The sequence below is a fragment of the Penicillium concentricum genome, assembly GCF_028827145.1.
Source record: "Penicillium concentricum strain IBT 3081 chromosome Unknown utg000002l_segment0_segment0, whole genome shotgun sequence".
Lineage (NCBI taxonomy): Eukaryota > Fungi > Ascomycota > Eurotiomycetes > Eurotiales > Aspergillaceae > Penicillium > Penicillium concentricum.
In genome coordinates, this window is record NW_026622755.1 from 6,397,913 (window position 1) to 6,414,646 (window position 16,734).

The window sequence follows — 16,734 nt, forward strand, 5'->3', positions numbered from 1 at the left end:
TGTTTGCTTTTTCTTTCTTTTTTGGCCCTGTCTGTTTCTTTTTTTTTTCCCTCTCCACCATGGGAAGCCGGAAAAGGGAAGACTCCGGGCCCGACTCCAAACTCAGGGGTTGTCTCCATAGCTTTAGCCTTGACGTGGTGCTCAGTAGCGTTGATCGGTGTTTGAATTAGATCCGAATCCTTCTCGGGTAGGACTAGGGGCGATATTATAGGTTGAGATCTTGAATGCGGTCCCATCGGGGGCGGGCGTAGGCGGGAAGTGCGTTATGGACCTCCGATATTGTCTGGGGGCCGTCCTTAGCCTAGACATTTTAAAATCTAAGAAAATATACAATGTCTTTGTTGGAATCAAAAGGTACTTCGTACCTACAATATTCAGCTTTGAATGTGAGAATCTCTCTGTTTCTTTCATGTCGCTCAGCCCGTTCGGAGAACCTCCACCCGGGACGGATCTATCCGCCGATCATGGCTTACGGAACAATACCGCTGTGATCACAACCTTTGTCCTGGCAACAATAGCTGTCGGGCTTCGATTCTATACAAGATATCAAATACAATCTGTGCGAATAGCTGCGGATGATTGGATGATCGTGGGCGCCTTTGTATCTTGTCACAAAAATCTAATCTGTCGACTTGTGTTTCTGACAGATCTATAGCTGGCCGTAACCACAAGTCTCATTTTGACTGTGGTTGGTATGCATAAATTCTTTGACGGTGCAAATTGACCTCAGTTCTAACATGTATAATAGGTGGATATCATGGTCTCGGAAAGCATGTATGGGTTGTCCCCATCCCCGAAGTCGTGGAAATGATGCGCACTCTCTTCGTCTACGTCCTGCTCTACATCGTCACCGTTCCCCTTATAAAATTATCCATTATTCTCTTCTACCGGCGCATCTTCGGCATGACATATACAATGTGGTTCTGCGTGTTTCTGACGGCTGGATATTTCATCTCTTGCCTGGTCGCCTTTCTCGTTTGCTGCAGACCAGTGTCATATTACTGGACACAATATGCAGAACCCAATGGAGGAAGATGTATTTACGACCTCTACCCATTCTATATCGGCAATGCTGCGGCGAATGTGGTTACGGATGGGATTATTCTGTTGGTTCCAATCCCCCTTGTGTGGAAACTACAAATGCGAAAAACACAGAAATTCATGGTATCCGGCATTTTTTTGCTTGGAGGATTGTATGTCACCCCCAAGCGAAGTGTATCAGACTTAAGCTCACATATCCCAGTGTCTGTATTGCAAGCATCATCCGGATTTATTACATGACCTTCCTCAAGACCTCCCCCGATGTCACTTGGATCATGGGCGACGTCTTCATCTGGTCCAGCGTTGAGCCTTCCATCGGCATCGTATGCGCCTGTCTTCCAACACTACATCCACTGCTTCGTTCTTTTGTTGCTCGCGTGTTTGGCAGTAGTACAGGGAGATATGCTGAGCCTTCAAGCAACCAGGAGTCAGCAAAGAAAAATATCTTTGTTCGCAGACCAATGCCACTTGACTGGGACGAGTCCTTGTTAAGTACACGTGACGTACATGTCGAGATGAGTGGTCTCAGGAGGGATCGTGGCGATGATGGGAAGATTACGGTGGATACGGACTTTCGAATGGCGGAAGAAAGCAACCATTCGAAGTAGGATAGACCCTATTTGGACAGGTATAGCAGTCTATTACCGCTAGTATGCCACTTCATCGAACGCAGACCTGCCAAACGGCATCTTTTGAATTGTCTCTGACTGATTGTATCACGACCGTTAATAGTTCTTCGGTGATATCGGCGAGGGTTTTAGCCTTCTGCACTTTTGACGCCTGTCACTTTCAGAGGTATGTAGTTTCTTGATCTACTTTTGAAGTCATTTCGAAACGGAACAGCGGATGGTCTTGAGGGTTAACCGAGAAGGATAGACTATAACTATAGAATGATGGGTATGTTGTAGCCTAGAAGAAGTGGTAATGATACGACTGACAAAGAGGTAGGCGGTCAATCCCGTCAGAATCAAGCGGCCCTTCCGAGGTTCGACCCCGGACTTGCTGACTAACATACTTTCCCCTCCAGGGCTTTTCCGGGGTGACCTCGGGCAGAAGGGCGACATGTACCGTAATCAACCATCTTTTTGAGAGCGCCGTGATGGTGTTAAAAAAATGTCCAATCTGCTCCCGGGTGTTTAAAAAAACCGAACATTATAAGAGACATGAGCGGTCGCGTCAGTCACGTTGAGCCCCTGCAAGCGCAGCAACCTAACATGAAAAAACAGACACCAAAGAACGCCCATATGAATGCAGTGTCTGCCACAAGCGTTTCTCTCGAAGGTAAATTCCATTGAAGGCGCATGTGAATTGTAACAATATTCAAAATCCTATGTTCAAATCCCTAAATTTAATGAGCATATAGCGATGTCTTGAGCCGACATGCCAAGGGCCATAATCAAGCCAATGCGACAGCCGGCCCATCGGAAGCGCCAAATCGACAGTCATCAGTAATTTCCGGCTCATCATCAATGATCCCCGGATCTGTCAATGGTTTTCTTAGTGCAGAAGCACAGATTCCACCTCTATCTACCATGTCGCGAGATGCAGCCGGGCTCCCATCATCACTAGATTACCTAGCCGACATCTCAGCCCACCACGGCCGCACCGAACCAGATCTTGGCGTAATGATGATGAACGACCAGCAGCAGTATTTTGGATGGAATGGAGTCGCTCCAGCAGATCAGGTGTCGCACCAAACTGGTTTGGCCTTCGACCCTGTGCCAAAAGACATGCTACAAATGTGGCTTGAACCTCGCACAGATTCAAAATCAAATGGCTCGCTAGATCTGATGCATGATACTCATTTCTCTCTGATGGGTGACAATTTGATTCTTACTCCAGAGCAGGATCGACATTCAGTGGACCGCGATAGCATTCCCAATGAACGCTTCGCTAAAGTCCAACAGTGCTGGTTAGCACCACCGAACACTGGACGTCTTATCAACAGCTTATGGCGGGATATTGCCATGTCGCCTGTTGATAATGTCTTCTCTGTTCAGTCATCACATCTTCCCAGCGAGCCAAGTGTCGTTCAAGGATCGCGCTACGGATTCGACGAGGATTGCAGACGGCGCCTGCAGGCAGCTTTTGGATCTATGACTAGGTCTGCACATATGCAATCTCCCATGAATAGGGGTATTTCTCCAGCCACGCCTACCTCGACGTTGAATAATTCTGATTTCCCTCCTGCTGAGGTCTTGGATATGGCACTCGACTTATTTTTCCGTCTCTTTAATCCGCTCTTGCCGCTTGTCCATCAGCCAACATTTTCGGCAAAGAAGGCACGACCATCTCTTCTATATGTTATGACGCTGGTTGGCATGACCTTGCTTGGCACTAGAGGAACAACTGCCTTTGTGTACAGAAATTTCTCAGTAAGTCAAGTATTATTTAAGAACTATGCAGGTAACCTACTGACAGTCGCTAGGGTGCTTTGGGAAAGGTGACAGCTGAATTTGCTCGATGCTCAATGGGACTTGAGGGCGCCTCCGGCACTATGACATTATTTGCAACAGCTTTACTCTTAATAAACCTGGCTGGTTTGACCGGGGTATGAGTCCCTCACTCCGAATCTGCTGTTGAGATACTAACCGATGTTACTCTGCAGGAAAAAGTATATCTAGAACAGTGCCAACCTCTCTATATCAACGTCATGTCTGTGAGTTTGAAGAGAACTTTCTTGTTTTTCCCTGTCCCTGTGATGCTAATGACAACTACTGCAGGTCGCCCAAAGACATGGGTTGTTCTCAGCCACTGAGGGGCAGAGCCTGGACATGACTTTGTTCGAAACAGTTCCCGATATTGACACGAGATGGAAAGCCTGGAGCAAGGTCGAATCAACCAAGAGGTATGTCGCACTTCACGCTCATACAACACATAACTAAAAATTTCCCCAAGAATAATCATCGGACTACTGCTCCTGGACTCTTGGTACTCCTCATTCCTCTCAACGGGTCCAATCGCAGTCCCAGACCCGATCCAACTCACCCTCCCCTGCAGCGAATCCCTCTTCTATGCCCACTCCTCCATCCAATGGACACACCTAATCCGCAGCGGCAAACACATCCTCTCATCAACAATCCTCGCCCCATCCGAAAACATCAACGTCCCCACCCTAGAAGCCCCTGCAGATGACTTCTGTATACAAGCAGTACTAGCAGTAGTTCAGCTCCGCCAGTCAGAATCCTACCACCGCCTCCTCTCCAATAGAGCCAGCTACCCCTTTGCCCCATGCCACACCTACGCCATGGATGGCCGAGCCAGATGTCTCCCCTCTCTCCAATCCCAACTCATCATAAACTACGGCGAAACCCTCGATCGCCTAAACCCCAACGCTCTCATTACCTGGCACAACATGTGCATGACTCTCACAGCCGATATTCAAATATTCGACCTCGCAGCTGGCCGCTCAGGCCCAGCTCCTGCACGCAAAGCCCTCGACGATATCCGCGAGTGGTCACAGACACCTGCAGCCCGACGCGCGTGTCTGCACGCCGCGCATATCTACAAAGTGATGACTAATCGCAAAGCTTCCGAGCACCCCACGTTCCAATCTATGTTTTCGCTCTTCTCGGCTGGTTTAGTGCTCGGTCTGTATACGTTTACATCGTCGGATTCGGCGAGTTCGCCGTCAGATGTTGGGTCTGTGGAGTTGATGGATGATGTTGACTGGAGGTCGGTGGGGACGGAGGGGTTTACGAGTTTCATGGAGCCTAGGGGAAGTCAGACTTTTGCGCCGACGGATGATCCTGCTGTTAATTTTATTCGAAATGGGGCTACTATCTACTTGCGTGGACAACCATTCCACGGTGGGTTCCAGTCTGCGCGGAGAATCTTGCTTGATTATGCCTCTCTTCTCAAGGACTCTGGGAAGTGGAGTATCAAGCAGTTTTCGTATATTTTATACATAATGAGTGATGTTCTTATGGATGTCGAGTGATGATGTCTCGACTGGGATTGGCAAAAGTAGGCGGTTTGGTTATCTCTTTCTTGTTTGCACGATACAGTTACATTGATTCTCTGATCAGCCGGAATAAACCCTAGCTATCCAGGAACATACTATTCCCCATTGACTTGATTACGAGCCCACCATGGCGAATCCCCCAGAATCCGCTTAGTATCCAATGTCTCCTTACCAGCCATAATCTCATCCCAGTGCTCATCCGCAATCTCAGCTGCACGCCAGAGAATATGGACACGCACAAGCTCGGTATCTCCAACAACCGGCAACGAGAGACAGCATTTCTGGTTGTGATGCATAGGCATAGATGTAATAGTGGCTACTCCGGATCGGCACTGCTCGGCCATAAGACGCATCATACTCTCGCCGCTGTTGGGCTTGGTTCGTCCGCCGAATTTGGTGAAGTCTACTGTTACCCAGTGGACGAATTCCTTTGTGTCGAGGTCGGGGATGTTGGTGCCATCTGCGAGAGAGAACATACCTAAGGGCATCTTGAGATGGGAAATGTGGGTTTAGATGGTTTAGTTGATGGATAGGTATGAAGAAGTATAGTTGTATAGTTCTGATGAATGGTTTGAGATGGGTTCACGATGGGATGTATGCTCTGTTAAATATTTACTCCAGTTCATTGTGTCGAGTCTTTGTTGGGCACAATTACCTTCATTTTCTTTCATGTCTATATCCGAACAGCAGTTTTTCTTTGTATCTTTGTCCATATTTAGATCTATACTCTTTTCTCTAATTCTAGTCAAATGAATATCTACTCTTATATCTTTATATCTTTATACTTTTATACTTTGATAGTTCCAGGGGTCACATACTTTTGAGTTAGCGTGATCCGTTCTCGGGATCGCGTCATACCCGAGGTCATTCCCCGAGGCCGGGGTATTCTTTCCAAATTTCCTCGCAGATTGCTGGTCAACTGCTTCCCGAGGTCCCGACATGTCTGCACGTGCTCTGCTTAAGCAGTTTAAGCTTAACAAGCTTACCACTCGCTGCCTTTCCACCACCCGACCTACCAATGCAGACTTCACCCATGCGGTACAGTGCACCTCCGAGATCCAAGACAGACCCAAAGCTAATGCGAATAAAAGGTAATTGGCGCAGGCGTCGTCGGCCTCGCAACGGCACGCCAGCTCGCAGCTCGCGAAGGCACTTCAACAATTCTACTAGAGCGACATGACGCACCAGGGACAGAGACGAGCAGTCGCAACTCCGAGGTATGCATACCCCAACATCTAGCAACAGACAACACACAACCCAATCTTACCACTCACCAGGTAATCCACGCCGGCCTATATTACCCAGCCACCTCCCTCAAAACCCAGCTCTGCATCCGCGGCCGCAACCTCCTCTACGACCTCTGCGCGCAAAACAACATCCCCCATCGCAACACGAAAAAATGGATCGTAGCGCAAACCCCCACGCAGTGGGAAGCATGTCTGAAAATGCACGCACACGCACAGGGACTAGGCGACGCGCCGACGCGGCTGGTGGGACGTGAAGAAGCGCAGCAGCGCGAACCAGACGTCAAGGCGGACGCAGGCATTGTCGAGAGCGAGACGTCCGGTATCGTGGACAGCCATTCTCTGATGACGTACCTACAAGGAGACTTTGAGGAGTGTGGAGGCGATATTGCGTTCAAGACGCGCGTGACGCGCGTGGAGGCTATTGATGGTGGTCGTGGTGGGTATAAGATTACCGCTGTCTCGGATGAGGATGGCTCGGTCACTTCTATTACCGCCGAGACGCTGGTTAATAGTGCGGGTCATGGTGCTTGCGCTATTAGTAACATGCTCCTCCCGCAAGAGCGCCATTTTGTTCCGCATTATGCGAAGGGCACGTACTTCTCGTATGCGGCGTCTAGGCCCAGGACTTCTGTTTTGGTTTATCCGGCGACTTTGCCAGGGACTGGTGGGCTTGGAACGCATTTGACGCTTGACATGGGTGGGCGTGTTCGTTTTGGGCCGGATGTTGAGTGGGTGGATAGTCCTGATGATTTGGTGCCGAGCGCTGCGCGTTTGGAGCAGGCGTTGCCGGAGATCAAGGCTTATTTGCCTGGTGTCGATGCTGATGCCATTGCGTTGGATTACTGTGGTATTCGCCCTAAATTGGGGAGGGGCGGTGCTGTCAATGAGGGTAAGGGGTTCCAGGACTTTATTATTCGGGAGGAAGAGGGTTTGCCTGGGTTTATCAATTTGTTGGGGATTGAGAGCCCGGGTTTGACGAGTTGTTTGGCGATTGGTGAGATGGTTAATGGTATCTTGTACCGTTAGCTGTCTCTTGCATTTTGGCTTGTAATTACATGAGCTGGATAGTATATAGAGAAGATACATAGAGGGAACACTGTATATAGGCCTTTGAACAAACCATCCCATCATTGTTTTACTGAATTCCAGAAAGAGCATGGCCATGGGCTTGCTAATTTTAGGGTATCAAGGCTTAAGGACCAATGAAATCGAAGGCATGAAGTGAGAGGTGAGATTTTAGTTCGATTTCTTATATCAACGACCCCCAATTCCTTCCTATACACTCCATACACAGAACTTCAATCCAACATCCAGCCCAAATGGCATCCCTCCTACCAACCCTAGGCCTCCGTTCCTCCCTAAACCCGGCCCCAAACCACGGCCCTATATTCCTAACATTCAACTTCATCCTCGCTTACGGCCTACTCTCCTCACGCACGCTCAAACAATGGTACGGCCTCGACCACCAAGTCTCGCCACGCGAAGACCTATCCAAATACGGCGAGACGGCTGTACGCGAAGGCAAGATCACGCGCAAACAGCTAGACATGCTGAAGCGCAATGAGTCGGCGCATGCTAACGCGGTGGAGAATTTCCCATTACTGGTTGCTGGCGTGCTGTTTGCCTCGTTGGCTGGTGTACCCGCGCAGAAGGTTAATGCTGCGGCGTTGTCGTATACTGTTGCGCGGGTTGTTTATGGGGGTGTTTATATTTTTGTGGATCATCCTACGTGGAGTTGGGTTAGGGGGTGGGTGTGGTGGTGGGGGAACTCGAGTTGTTTTTATATGTTGTGGAAGGCTGGGGAGTTGTTGGGTTGAGGAATTGGTGTATTATCAAGTGTACTGTATTCTTAGCAGAGCATAGTGCTAGGGTAAAACAACGTGCAAGAAAGCAGATGTCAAAGAGACTCTCGGTCGTCAAGACTGGATCAATAAGCAAGACACAAAACCTCGTGTGCAATCCGCAAAGGGAGAAAGTACCGGCGACGCCATGGCAGGATGAAAAGCAATAGAAAGAAAAAAAAACCCCCACTCCGAAATCAACGTCCAGCGTCTATAAAAAAAAGATCCCAAACTCCACACCGCAAGTTCTGAGCAGTAAACAAATCATTTCAAGCCAAATCCTTCGCTATTTACAACTGCATCCCAGAGTAGCTGCTGGAACTTTTCCCGTGTGGGATAGCGGTAAAGGCCCAGCGTGTTGAAACATGTACGCGCAATCGGGTAACGGCGACAGTCATCTCCAAGACAAGCAAGACGGATGATAAGACTTGTAGCCCCCATGGCTGGAATCCGATCACTGCCAGTAATGAATGACAGGATCTTGCGCTGCGCTTGAGGTTCCGATTTCTCGAAGAAGTCCCAGAACCATCGCACCACGGGGACGGACTCTGGTCGTGGGTGCGACCAGTTGTCATAGGTGGCCACAGCTCGGAGAGAGCTGACATCGAGTGGTTCATCTGAACCGCGGACTAGCATTTCGATCTCTTCTGGTCGGAATAGTGATAGCGCATTGCCACCGCAAACTGTGAAGAAACCGCGCTTAAAAGGTTCGAATTGTCGAGCCACGGCTGTATCTAGCAGATATCTGACATACAAATCCACAAACTCACGCTTGTTAGAGTTGGTCACCGGCCGATTCTCGCCATTTGCACAGAGTGGCACACTGACGACCTCGCCATAGCGTTCGACCTGAGCAACAAAATCGTAGCAGAATGTTTCGGCAACATTGCCTTCGAATTCCAGTAGACCCCGGAGTCCTTTGGCGAGAGCTGGCCGGTACTCGGCAAGATCTTCTAGGGTACATTTGAAGGGTGAACGCAAGGAGATAGCCGCTTGTGGCCCGCTTGCGTGCGGCGCCGACGACAGCAACTTCTTGAACGCAAACGGCGGGAGATCAACATCGAGGATGGTGGAGTTGTAAATGGCGAGACCTAGAAGAACCCCAACCAAGAAGAATTGTTCGGATGACTCGAAGCAATAAGGATTGAAGTAGCAGTACTGCGAATCATCATCGTAGATGAAGAGGCCTTTTTTGGATTAGCCGGTCACTTAACACTTAAGATCAGAAAATGCTTACCATGAAGCGGGTCAAAGACCTCTCGGACGAGTAGAAGGAACCATTCCTTCCGCAGCCCACCAGCGTCAATGCCTTCTTCACCCAAAAATTCGATTCGGAGACCCTTTTTGATTTCTTCTTGGCCAGTACCAACAACTTCACTCACCCCCTTGAGGCTGTCTTCGATCAAACACTCGCGTCGTACCTTCAGCACAAGGTACTGACTAACCGCGCTGTGGTTGAGGACGCTGTTGAAAAAAGCATCGCGTGCTTTCACTTCCATTTGACGACGCGCATCATGCTCCATGATATGAATTTTGGCCCAGATGCTAAGGAGGAACGGATACTGACAGAACGAAAACTTCGTGACTTTAGCTTCCCAAGTCTCGAAGTCCGTTACTAGATCCGAATAGTCCAACAGTGTGTTGTAAAATGTACTGATCGGAATCATATGTCCTTGACGAGGGCCTGGGTTCTTGGGCATTTCAAGACTGCGCGGGGTTCCATCAGATTTCCTCGTTGCAGCGGAGATGTTAGCCGTAAAGAACAGCGACATTACTCTTCCCGCCGCTCTGATCTGCCAGTCCTCGGCGTATACTATGGGGTCTTCGGTTTTTTTGCCAGACTTCTTGTTCGTGTTGCCTCGATTAATCGCAGCGTGGAGTTCCGCAGCAGTGTTTCCCGAAGCACTGGCGAAGCTCGGTATTAGATCATCCCCATCTTGAGGGATTTGCTGACGTTTTCGCCCATGCTGACGACTCAAACGGTAAGTGAGAAATCCGCCGACAAGTTCTACCAGTCGCTCGAAATGTCTGACAGAGAAACGGGAAGCCCAAGACACGAAGTAGTGATGGCAGTCATTGGGCAAGTTGGACATGAGTCCCAGGATTCGTTTGATGATTCCATAGTGGTGACTGGGGCCCTCTGGACGAGCAGGGGCTTTGGGCAAGGCTTTGTGTGAGGATTTTCCGTCTCGGTTTGCCGGCTTCGGAGGATCTTTTGGATGCGAGGGGCGTCTGTCGTCTCGGTGAGACGGCGTGGCCGGCGTATGCTGGGTATACAACGCAGGTGAAGACAAGATGGGATTCGCTAGCAATATAAACAAGAACCTGGTGTCTTCTGGCTTCTTCAGAACACAACGCGGGCGCTTGAGGAGGCCCTCGGTAGCTTTCAACAGTGCCCGTTGTAAATGTAAACGAGACTCGCTGATCTGTCTCCCGATCAAAGACGGATCAATCGACGCCCATCTCTTAGCTCGGGTCGAATCCGCTTCTGATCGTGTCGGGTCGGGTTTTTTTGCCGCCCATAACTCAGTCCAAGAACTTCCCGCCGACAAAATCAAATGATACCACTGGGCTACCTCGGTCCAGTTGATCCGAGGACTTCGCGATGATACCATCCGAGACTTTGGGGCGCTCTTCTCTTTGGAATACGCGGGGTTTTGTCCTTCAGCCTCAGCCCATTCATTCATCCACCAAGAGGAGTTCTCAGTCAAATCCCCCAAAAGAAGAGTTTTTGCATCCGGTTCAAAGACAGGAGTGTCCTGCGATGGTTGGGGCACTGTGGTCGGTTCTATCTTCATTTTCGACGGATTGCCACTACTGGCTGATCGAGCTGATCGAGCTGATCGAGGAGGTGGGTATGTGGTGAAAGATTCGTTGAGGCAATCACAGCCTTTGAAGGCAGTGGCGATGGTATTTTCCAGCCGTGTGAAAATGTGTGTCCGATTGTCACAACTTTGAAACTCTGGGTTCCCAGCTTGCGAGACACCTTGCGGGCTGCAGTCTAGCTTTGGGGATGATCGGAGATCTGAATTTGCTCGGACTCTGACGGGTGTGTCATTGCCCTCCCAGCGAACAGATTGTGGTGTCAAGTAACCCGAGTTCTCTTTTGATGCCGCCAACCTTTCCCGTTCACTAGAATGGGAAGCACTCCGGCCCCGAGAGCCCTCGGTGCGCGGGGGTGAGAGATTGTTTGAACCAGAGGCATGAGCCTGCATTGGTGGAAGATCAGGCAGCGGTTTGTTCTTTATGTCGTCGTTCGGCGGCACCCATGACCGAGAGCCATTGTCCAAAAGGTTATCAAAATACATATTAAGACACCCTCCGATCATACCACGGGTTTGATTGACCGTCAAAGGAAGCACTGTGGTAACAAATCAGCATCTTCCACAAATCTATGAAGCAAAACTACCACTGGTGGTGTTACCTTTGTTTCCCAACTTGGACGCCCCGCCCTGAGACCCTTGTGGAGGATTGTCTTTTGATTCATGAGACATCGGCTCGAGGTCTGTGATCATCAAGCAGTCGGTGCATCTAAACACCTTCAAGTGTCGTGGCCACCGGACAGTAGCATCACACGTTTGGCACTTTCCCTCGACGATATCATTTCCAGGTGCTGCACCTTTCCGGGGACTTGACGACTCGGGCTCTAAGGGATAGGTTACCTCATCGTCATCATCATCGTCAGAGTCCCAAATCGCATGCTTGGCAGGTGTCTTGTCCCGTTTGCGCCCAAACCCAGCGAACGGATTGCTGATCGAGCGTGAATGTCCTCGGTGGGATGAACTCTTGGGCATACTGCCGTTTGACGGTGGCACGATCGAAGCATCGCGAGGCCGAACTAGGCGACGTGGGCTAATTTCCAGGCCAGATATTTGAGAAGAGTGTAGTGGGATGGCGGCGGTGCCAGAAGTTGAGCTCGGAGGGATAGGCGGATGACGTTCAAACCGGGACGGCATGGAGGCGCATAAACGTTATTGGGTCTAATTCAACCAAATTCAACCTCTCCAGTGTGGTATCCAGCTAGTGGAGCTTGTTCTTCGTGCCAGACACATGCGAGTAGATCGTGGAGGACGGAGTGGGGGTAAAGCAGTCGAGTAAAGCGACCTCAGCTGTGCTTCTTTGTTTGGTAAATGACAGGTTGGTCTATCGCAGGGATGAACATTCAGTAAGCAAGTCAAGTCTCACTAAATAAAGAACTATCTCACCTTGAGGTCCAATAGAAGAGTGATGGATTGTTACAGCTGCATTTCATAGTCTGTGGACGGATTGGGAAAGCGGCCGGGGGTGGGAAGTGGTTCATGCCTCAGGCTCTAGATTTCTATTTATGGATTTTCCGCCTGAAATCGCAGGCGACAGATCTATTTTTGTGGGACGACGCCTATCCCGATGATCGTTAATCAGACACCAGTTAAGGTATAGTGATCCCCAATTTTTCAAAAACCATATGTATTAGCTTCCAGCCACAAGGGGACTAGACCAACTGCTAGCGATCCGCTAAGGCACACTACTATCTGACAACGGTTTGGCCCCCGGGGCCGCGAGTACAGCACAAAGACATGAAATTCTGTCAAATCTCATGATGGGCATACGCACATCCATAGAACTAGTACAAAATTACACTAATCCAAGTCTACGAATTCTTCAGTACCAGTAGCATGGAGTTGAACCAGTCATACTTCGTTAATAGGGGAATTGAAAATAGAACAAGATGGCTTTTTGGCTAACAACAGAACCGGCTGGCCTGCATTAAAGTTGAACCCAGCGTGGAGAACACTGTCTGGGAAAGAAGTGCTTCAATAAATGACCACATGCCGTAACCAACATTTTCCAACCGAAACCACTGGAAAAGTGCACTATCGCACTTAACGGTAACGCCAGTAGCTCTGGGTGTTCTGGCGCTTCCAGGTGTGGCGGCGACCAGCCTTGGTGTTGTTGTAGCGGTGACCCTTGTTGATACCACGGGACTTCTTGCCGGTGGCGGTGAGGCCACGGGACTCGCGGTGCTAGAAAGAAAGATCTGATCAGCAAAGTTCTTATTGCAGTCGAAATTTGAGCGAAACTCACCTTGTGGACGGGGTTACAGATCCAGTTGATGCGGGCATCACGACGGATGGCCTTGTGCTGGGGGTCGACGAGGATGACCTCGTAGTACTTGTAGGTGGAGTCCTGGTTGATCCAGTAGGAGTTCAGGACGCGCAAGTTAGCAGCGCGGCGGCCAACACGCTCCTCAGCGGTGGACTTGAGAGCACGCTGGTACTTGAGCTGGTTAACACCGTGGTTGGTGGGCTTGCCTGTTCACACATTCAAACATTAGCCAAAAAAAGTTCCTTCAACTCCCACAGATCTCCAGGAAATCTGTATTCGGCAGGAAAAAATTCGTACCGAAAGTGGCACCCTTGGCGACAGGGCGTTTGCGGCCACCGCGGCGGACACGGGCACGGTAGATAACGTAACCCTGCTTGGCCTTGTAACCGAGACGACGGGCCTTATCGGGGCGCGAAGGGCGCGAGGCACGGTGGATGGCGTTCAGCTGGCGGAGCTATATTATGCACTCTCAGCAAAGTTCAACGAGTGTATAGCAAGACACATGAAGCCCAAAAGGGTTTTCTTGCGTGCCACAATCATTTCCGCCGAATGACTTTTTTCAAGCCGCCTAGCAATACCACAAAAAGACGGCATATCCTAAGGCAACGCTCACGAGCGCTCGGCGGAGATGTTAGGCAATCGAGGGGCGAAGGGATTTATCTCACCTCCCAGCATCGGACGCGCAGCAGGAAGCGAATCACATCGGACTGCTTCTTCTTCTGGATTTCTTCCACGTACTTGAGGGCACCCATCTGGACGGTTGTAGGTCAGAGAAATGCACTGGCGGTTGAGATTGGATTGAATGAAAAATGATCAAACGTACCTTGTCGGCTGTACGAGGTCGTCGGTTGTCGTTGTCGCAAAAAGTTCGAGGAGGAAAACGTCTAGAGGCAGAGGTTGTGTGTGGGACGCTAGCGATTAGCGAGTTGACCCACTTCAGCCAATCACGGGATGAACTAAATTACTGCCTTGAACCTCAGGTGTCAACCTTTTTTATCCTGCCTCAGGCAACAAATATGTAAGCATTGACCAACACCCCTACTGATAGGTCAGGCGAGCCCTGGTGCGAGTTCTGTTCATTTTCTTACTTGGGCAGTATTGAATGAAAATCAAGGGTTATAAATGGAAAGGCACTTCTTAATTATCATTTGCTATGCTTTGCCCTTAGGTATTTACTGTGGGGTTTGTTTTATAGGCCAATGGCTGGAAGTAAAAACAGACACTAAAAATCATCAAGTTTCTTCAAGTCTTTGTCAAGGACAGAGGCGTTACGATAATTGGAAATTTTTGTTTCGAATTGTTTGACTTTGAGATACGTTCTCCAAATACTCAATCGCTATCAAAATCTCATACAAAAGCATTAACATCATCAAATCACCACGCTCGGTAAATGCAATAATAATTCTCGCTCCCTCCATGCTGGCATAGAATGCATAATCTTCCAAACCCAAAGAACTAAAAGCAAGCAAAAGCAAGCAAAGGCAGTCTCGCGTGTTATATTCAAGAGCGCCTCGAAAGATACTCTTGTTCGACCATTTCATTGGTCACGGAGATATAGTACGAGCCTGCTGGCAAGACGGTCTTCTTGCATAGAGGACAAAGGCAGCAGTTCTGAGTCAGGAATGGATCGATGCAAGCTGAGTCAAATATGTGTCCACACGGCAGTTCGCGGACTGTAGATGATCCAGCAACAAAATCGTCGAGACAAATAGCACAAGTTGTTTGGGTGTAGCTCAGACGGTACTTGCTTCTGGAAGAATCATTCTGTCCAGGTTTTATCACCGCTGCTTCTGGCTTCTGGATGCCAGCATCGTCCTTGGCATGGTTTTCTTCGTTGGGCGACAGTGAGTTGGTCTTGTCGCCAGAATCAGGCTCTATTGGATTCGCCGATGTATTATCTTGTGGAAGAGTCGCTTCTGTCGGAGGGCTGATCTCCAAGTATGTATAAAGTGGCATCTTGTTAACGACCTCTTGGGGGGCCATCATTTGGTTCAATGCCAAGGCCTCGATGTCGACTTGACCTGCATTAACACGTCTCTGGAGCTGAGCCCGTCTCTTGCGCAGGACAAGTCGATAAACAACGATTAGGAGAATACTGAGTATTAGAACTGTTCCTGCAATTGCAAGTACAAAACTCCAGACGCTCGTAGCCGGTGTAGTGTCTTCGCCTGCGATTTGTGAGTATAGATTTGGATAGTGACGCATTTGGGTGACTTACCAGTTTCAATCCTAGCAAACAATCGGCTAGTCTTGGTCTGTATCGTAAAGTCCTCGGTCAAGTTCTCTCGCTTGCTTTCTGGTGTCTCAGCTGAATACCATGAGAGATCATTGATCAATGAGATTCCAGCTGGCCCTGGAATAGCATACACTGGGTAATTGTTGTCCATTCTCCATTTATCTCCGTCGTTGATTGCCCAGCGAGAGTCATTTGAGTCAGGTGGTAGGCTGGTCTCGTTGTCTGACGGCTGGAAAAAGATCATAGCATGCGTGCCGACCTTTTGGGCGGCAGAGAGGAACGATAGCGAACATTCGGCTGTTACCCATGGAGCAAGGCCAACTAAGGAGTATCCAAACTCTGACACATCTTCATAGCGTGTCACATTTGGCGGGACAGACGAAGCCGTAATGTCATAGCACGGATCATGCGGGTCTATACTGGGCACAAACAAGAGGCCTGATACCAATCCGTCTTCGGGAATGCTGTTGCTCGATATCGTTTGAACCTTGCGATCGAGAACAAACCGATAGGCGACATTCTCCTATACAATTATGCGAGTTAGTATCAGCCCCGGAGGCTGTTGTCAACTTCTGAATGGAGAAGGTATACTCACTTCGACTGACGAGGTGGTATTCGAAGCTTGCCCTTCACCTGCCCAAAGTGTAGCCACTTTACCCGCCGAGTCATTTCTCGTAGACATGGTAGCAGCTGACATGATGCTTTATATTGTGTTCAAGTGAATAGTGAAGATGAATGTCAAGTAAAAGATTCAAGTGAAAGATCTGGAGTCTAGGTGGTGCCCAGTGAGGAAGGTGTGTGCGTACTAGTAAGGGAAACAAGTTGAATATGAAATAGTTTGAAAATGGCAGCTATGATTTGAGGCAAAGTCATTTGAGACGATACTCAGCCCTGAAGCATCCCATACATCCTGCTAATTAGAGCTCTATGGCGGAAGAATGCGAGAGTCAATCGGGACCGTCACAAGAATGTAGAATAAGCCTGGTTCCAACCACGAGGCAAGAGGCAAAACGTCTTGGCTAAATTACACTGAGTTTCACATTTCGAAGAAATATCCGTGAACGAGTAAACAAGTGAAAATGACCGAGGGCATGGTCTACATTGTATACTTCGCTAAACATGGCCGTTCGCGGTAGACCGGTTGTGGAGATGATCATCAACCGGCAACTTTTCAAGCTTTTGCACTTGGCATGGGGATTTAGCGAGGTTATGTTATAAATAGTAATTCTTCAACGCTTGCAATTCACAGAAGATCTGGATTACTCTGTGATGCTCATCCCTCAGAATGCGGTCGGAGTAGCCGACATTGGGCTTCTCTCC

At 49.2% G+C, this 16,734-nt stretch overlaps 7 protein-coding genes across 7 annotated transcripts; 3 read left to right on the forward strand and 4 right to left on the reverse strand.

The window, feature by feature from the left end:
- Positions 1-409: 409 nt before the first annotated feature.
- N7517_006135 (uncharacterized protein) lies at positions 410-1,649 on the forward strand (the record flags this gene model as incomplete). The annotated part of the gene is made up of 4 exons (XM_056723865.1): positions 410-634; positions 656-692; positions 749-1,193; positions 1,244-1,649. 4 exons carry the CDS (start codon positions 410-412, stop codon positions 1,647-1,649), a joined length of 1,113 nt encoding a protein of 370 aa, XP_056580115.1.
- An 861-nt stretch (positions 1,650-2,510) lies between these two features.
- N7517_006136 (uncharacterized protein) lies at positions 2,511-4,981 on the forward strand (the record flags this gene model as incomplete). Its single annotated transcript, XM_056723866.1, has 5 exons — positions 2,511-3,416; positions 3,470-3,592; positions 3,650-3,700; positions 3,765-3,889; positions 3,940-4,981. 5 exons carry the CDS (start codon positions 2,511-2,513, stop codon positions 4,979-4,981), a joined length of 2,247 nt encoding a protein of 748 aa, XP_056580116.1.
- Positions 4,982-5,100: 119 nt separating this feature from the next.
- N7517_006137 (uncharacterized protein) lies at positions 5,101-5,493 on the reverse strand (the record flags this gene model as incomplete). The annotated part of the gene is made up of 1 exon (XM_056723867.1): positions 5,101-5,493. The coding sequence occupies one exon, from the start codon at positions 5,491-5,493 to the stop codon at positions 5,101-5,103; it is 393 nt and encodes a 130-aa protein (XP_056580117.1).
- Positions 5,494-5,944: 451 nt separating this feature from the next.
- On the forward strand, positions 5,945-8,069 carry N7517_006138 (uncharacterized protein; the record flags this gene model as incomplete). The annotated part of the gene is made up of 4 exons (XM_056723868.1): positions 5,945-6,043; positions 6,097-6,222; positions 6,283-7,273; positions 7,567-8,069. 4 exons carry the CDS (start codon positions 5,945-5,947, stop codon positions 8,067-8,069), a joined length of 1,719 nt encoding a protein of 572 aa, XP_056580118.1.
- A 288-nt stretch (positions 8,070-8,357) lies between these two features.
- N7517_006139 (HECT-type E3 ubiquitin-protein ligase) lies at positions 8,358-12,049 on the reverse strand (the record flags this gene model as incomplete). Its single annotated transcript, XM_056723869.1, has 3 exons — positions 8,358-9,280; positions 9,331-11,454; positions 11,518-12,049. 3 exons carry the CDS (start codon positions 12,047-12,049, stop codon positions 8,358-8,360), a joined length of 3,579 nt encoding a protein of 1,192 aa, XP_056580119.1.
- Positions 12,050-12,955: 906 nt separating this feature from the next.
- N7517_006140 (60S ribosomal protein eL15) lies at positions 12,956-13,930 on the reverse strand (the record flags this gene model as incomplete). The annotated part of the gene is made up of 4 exons (XM_056723870.1): positions 12,956-13,096; positions 13,158-13,384; positions 13,476-13,632; positions 13,844-13,930. The coding sequence occupies 4 exons, from the start codon at positions 13,928-13,930 to the stop codon at positions 12,956-12,958; spliced, it is 612 nt and encodes a 203-aa protein (XP_056580120.1).
- A 748-nt stretch (positions 13,931-14,678) lies between these two features.
- Positions 14,679-16,111, reverse strand: N7517_006141 (RING-H2 finger protein; the record flags this gene model as incomplete). Its single annotated transcript, XM_056723871.1, has 3 exons — positions 14,679-15,346; positions 15,397-15,937; positions 16,010-16,111. 3 exons carry the CDS (start codon positions 16,109-16,111, stop codon positions 14,679-14,681), a joined length of 1,311 nt encoding a protein of 436 aa, XP_056580121.1.
- Between the last annotated feature and the right edge of the window lie 623 nt (positions 16,112-16,734).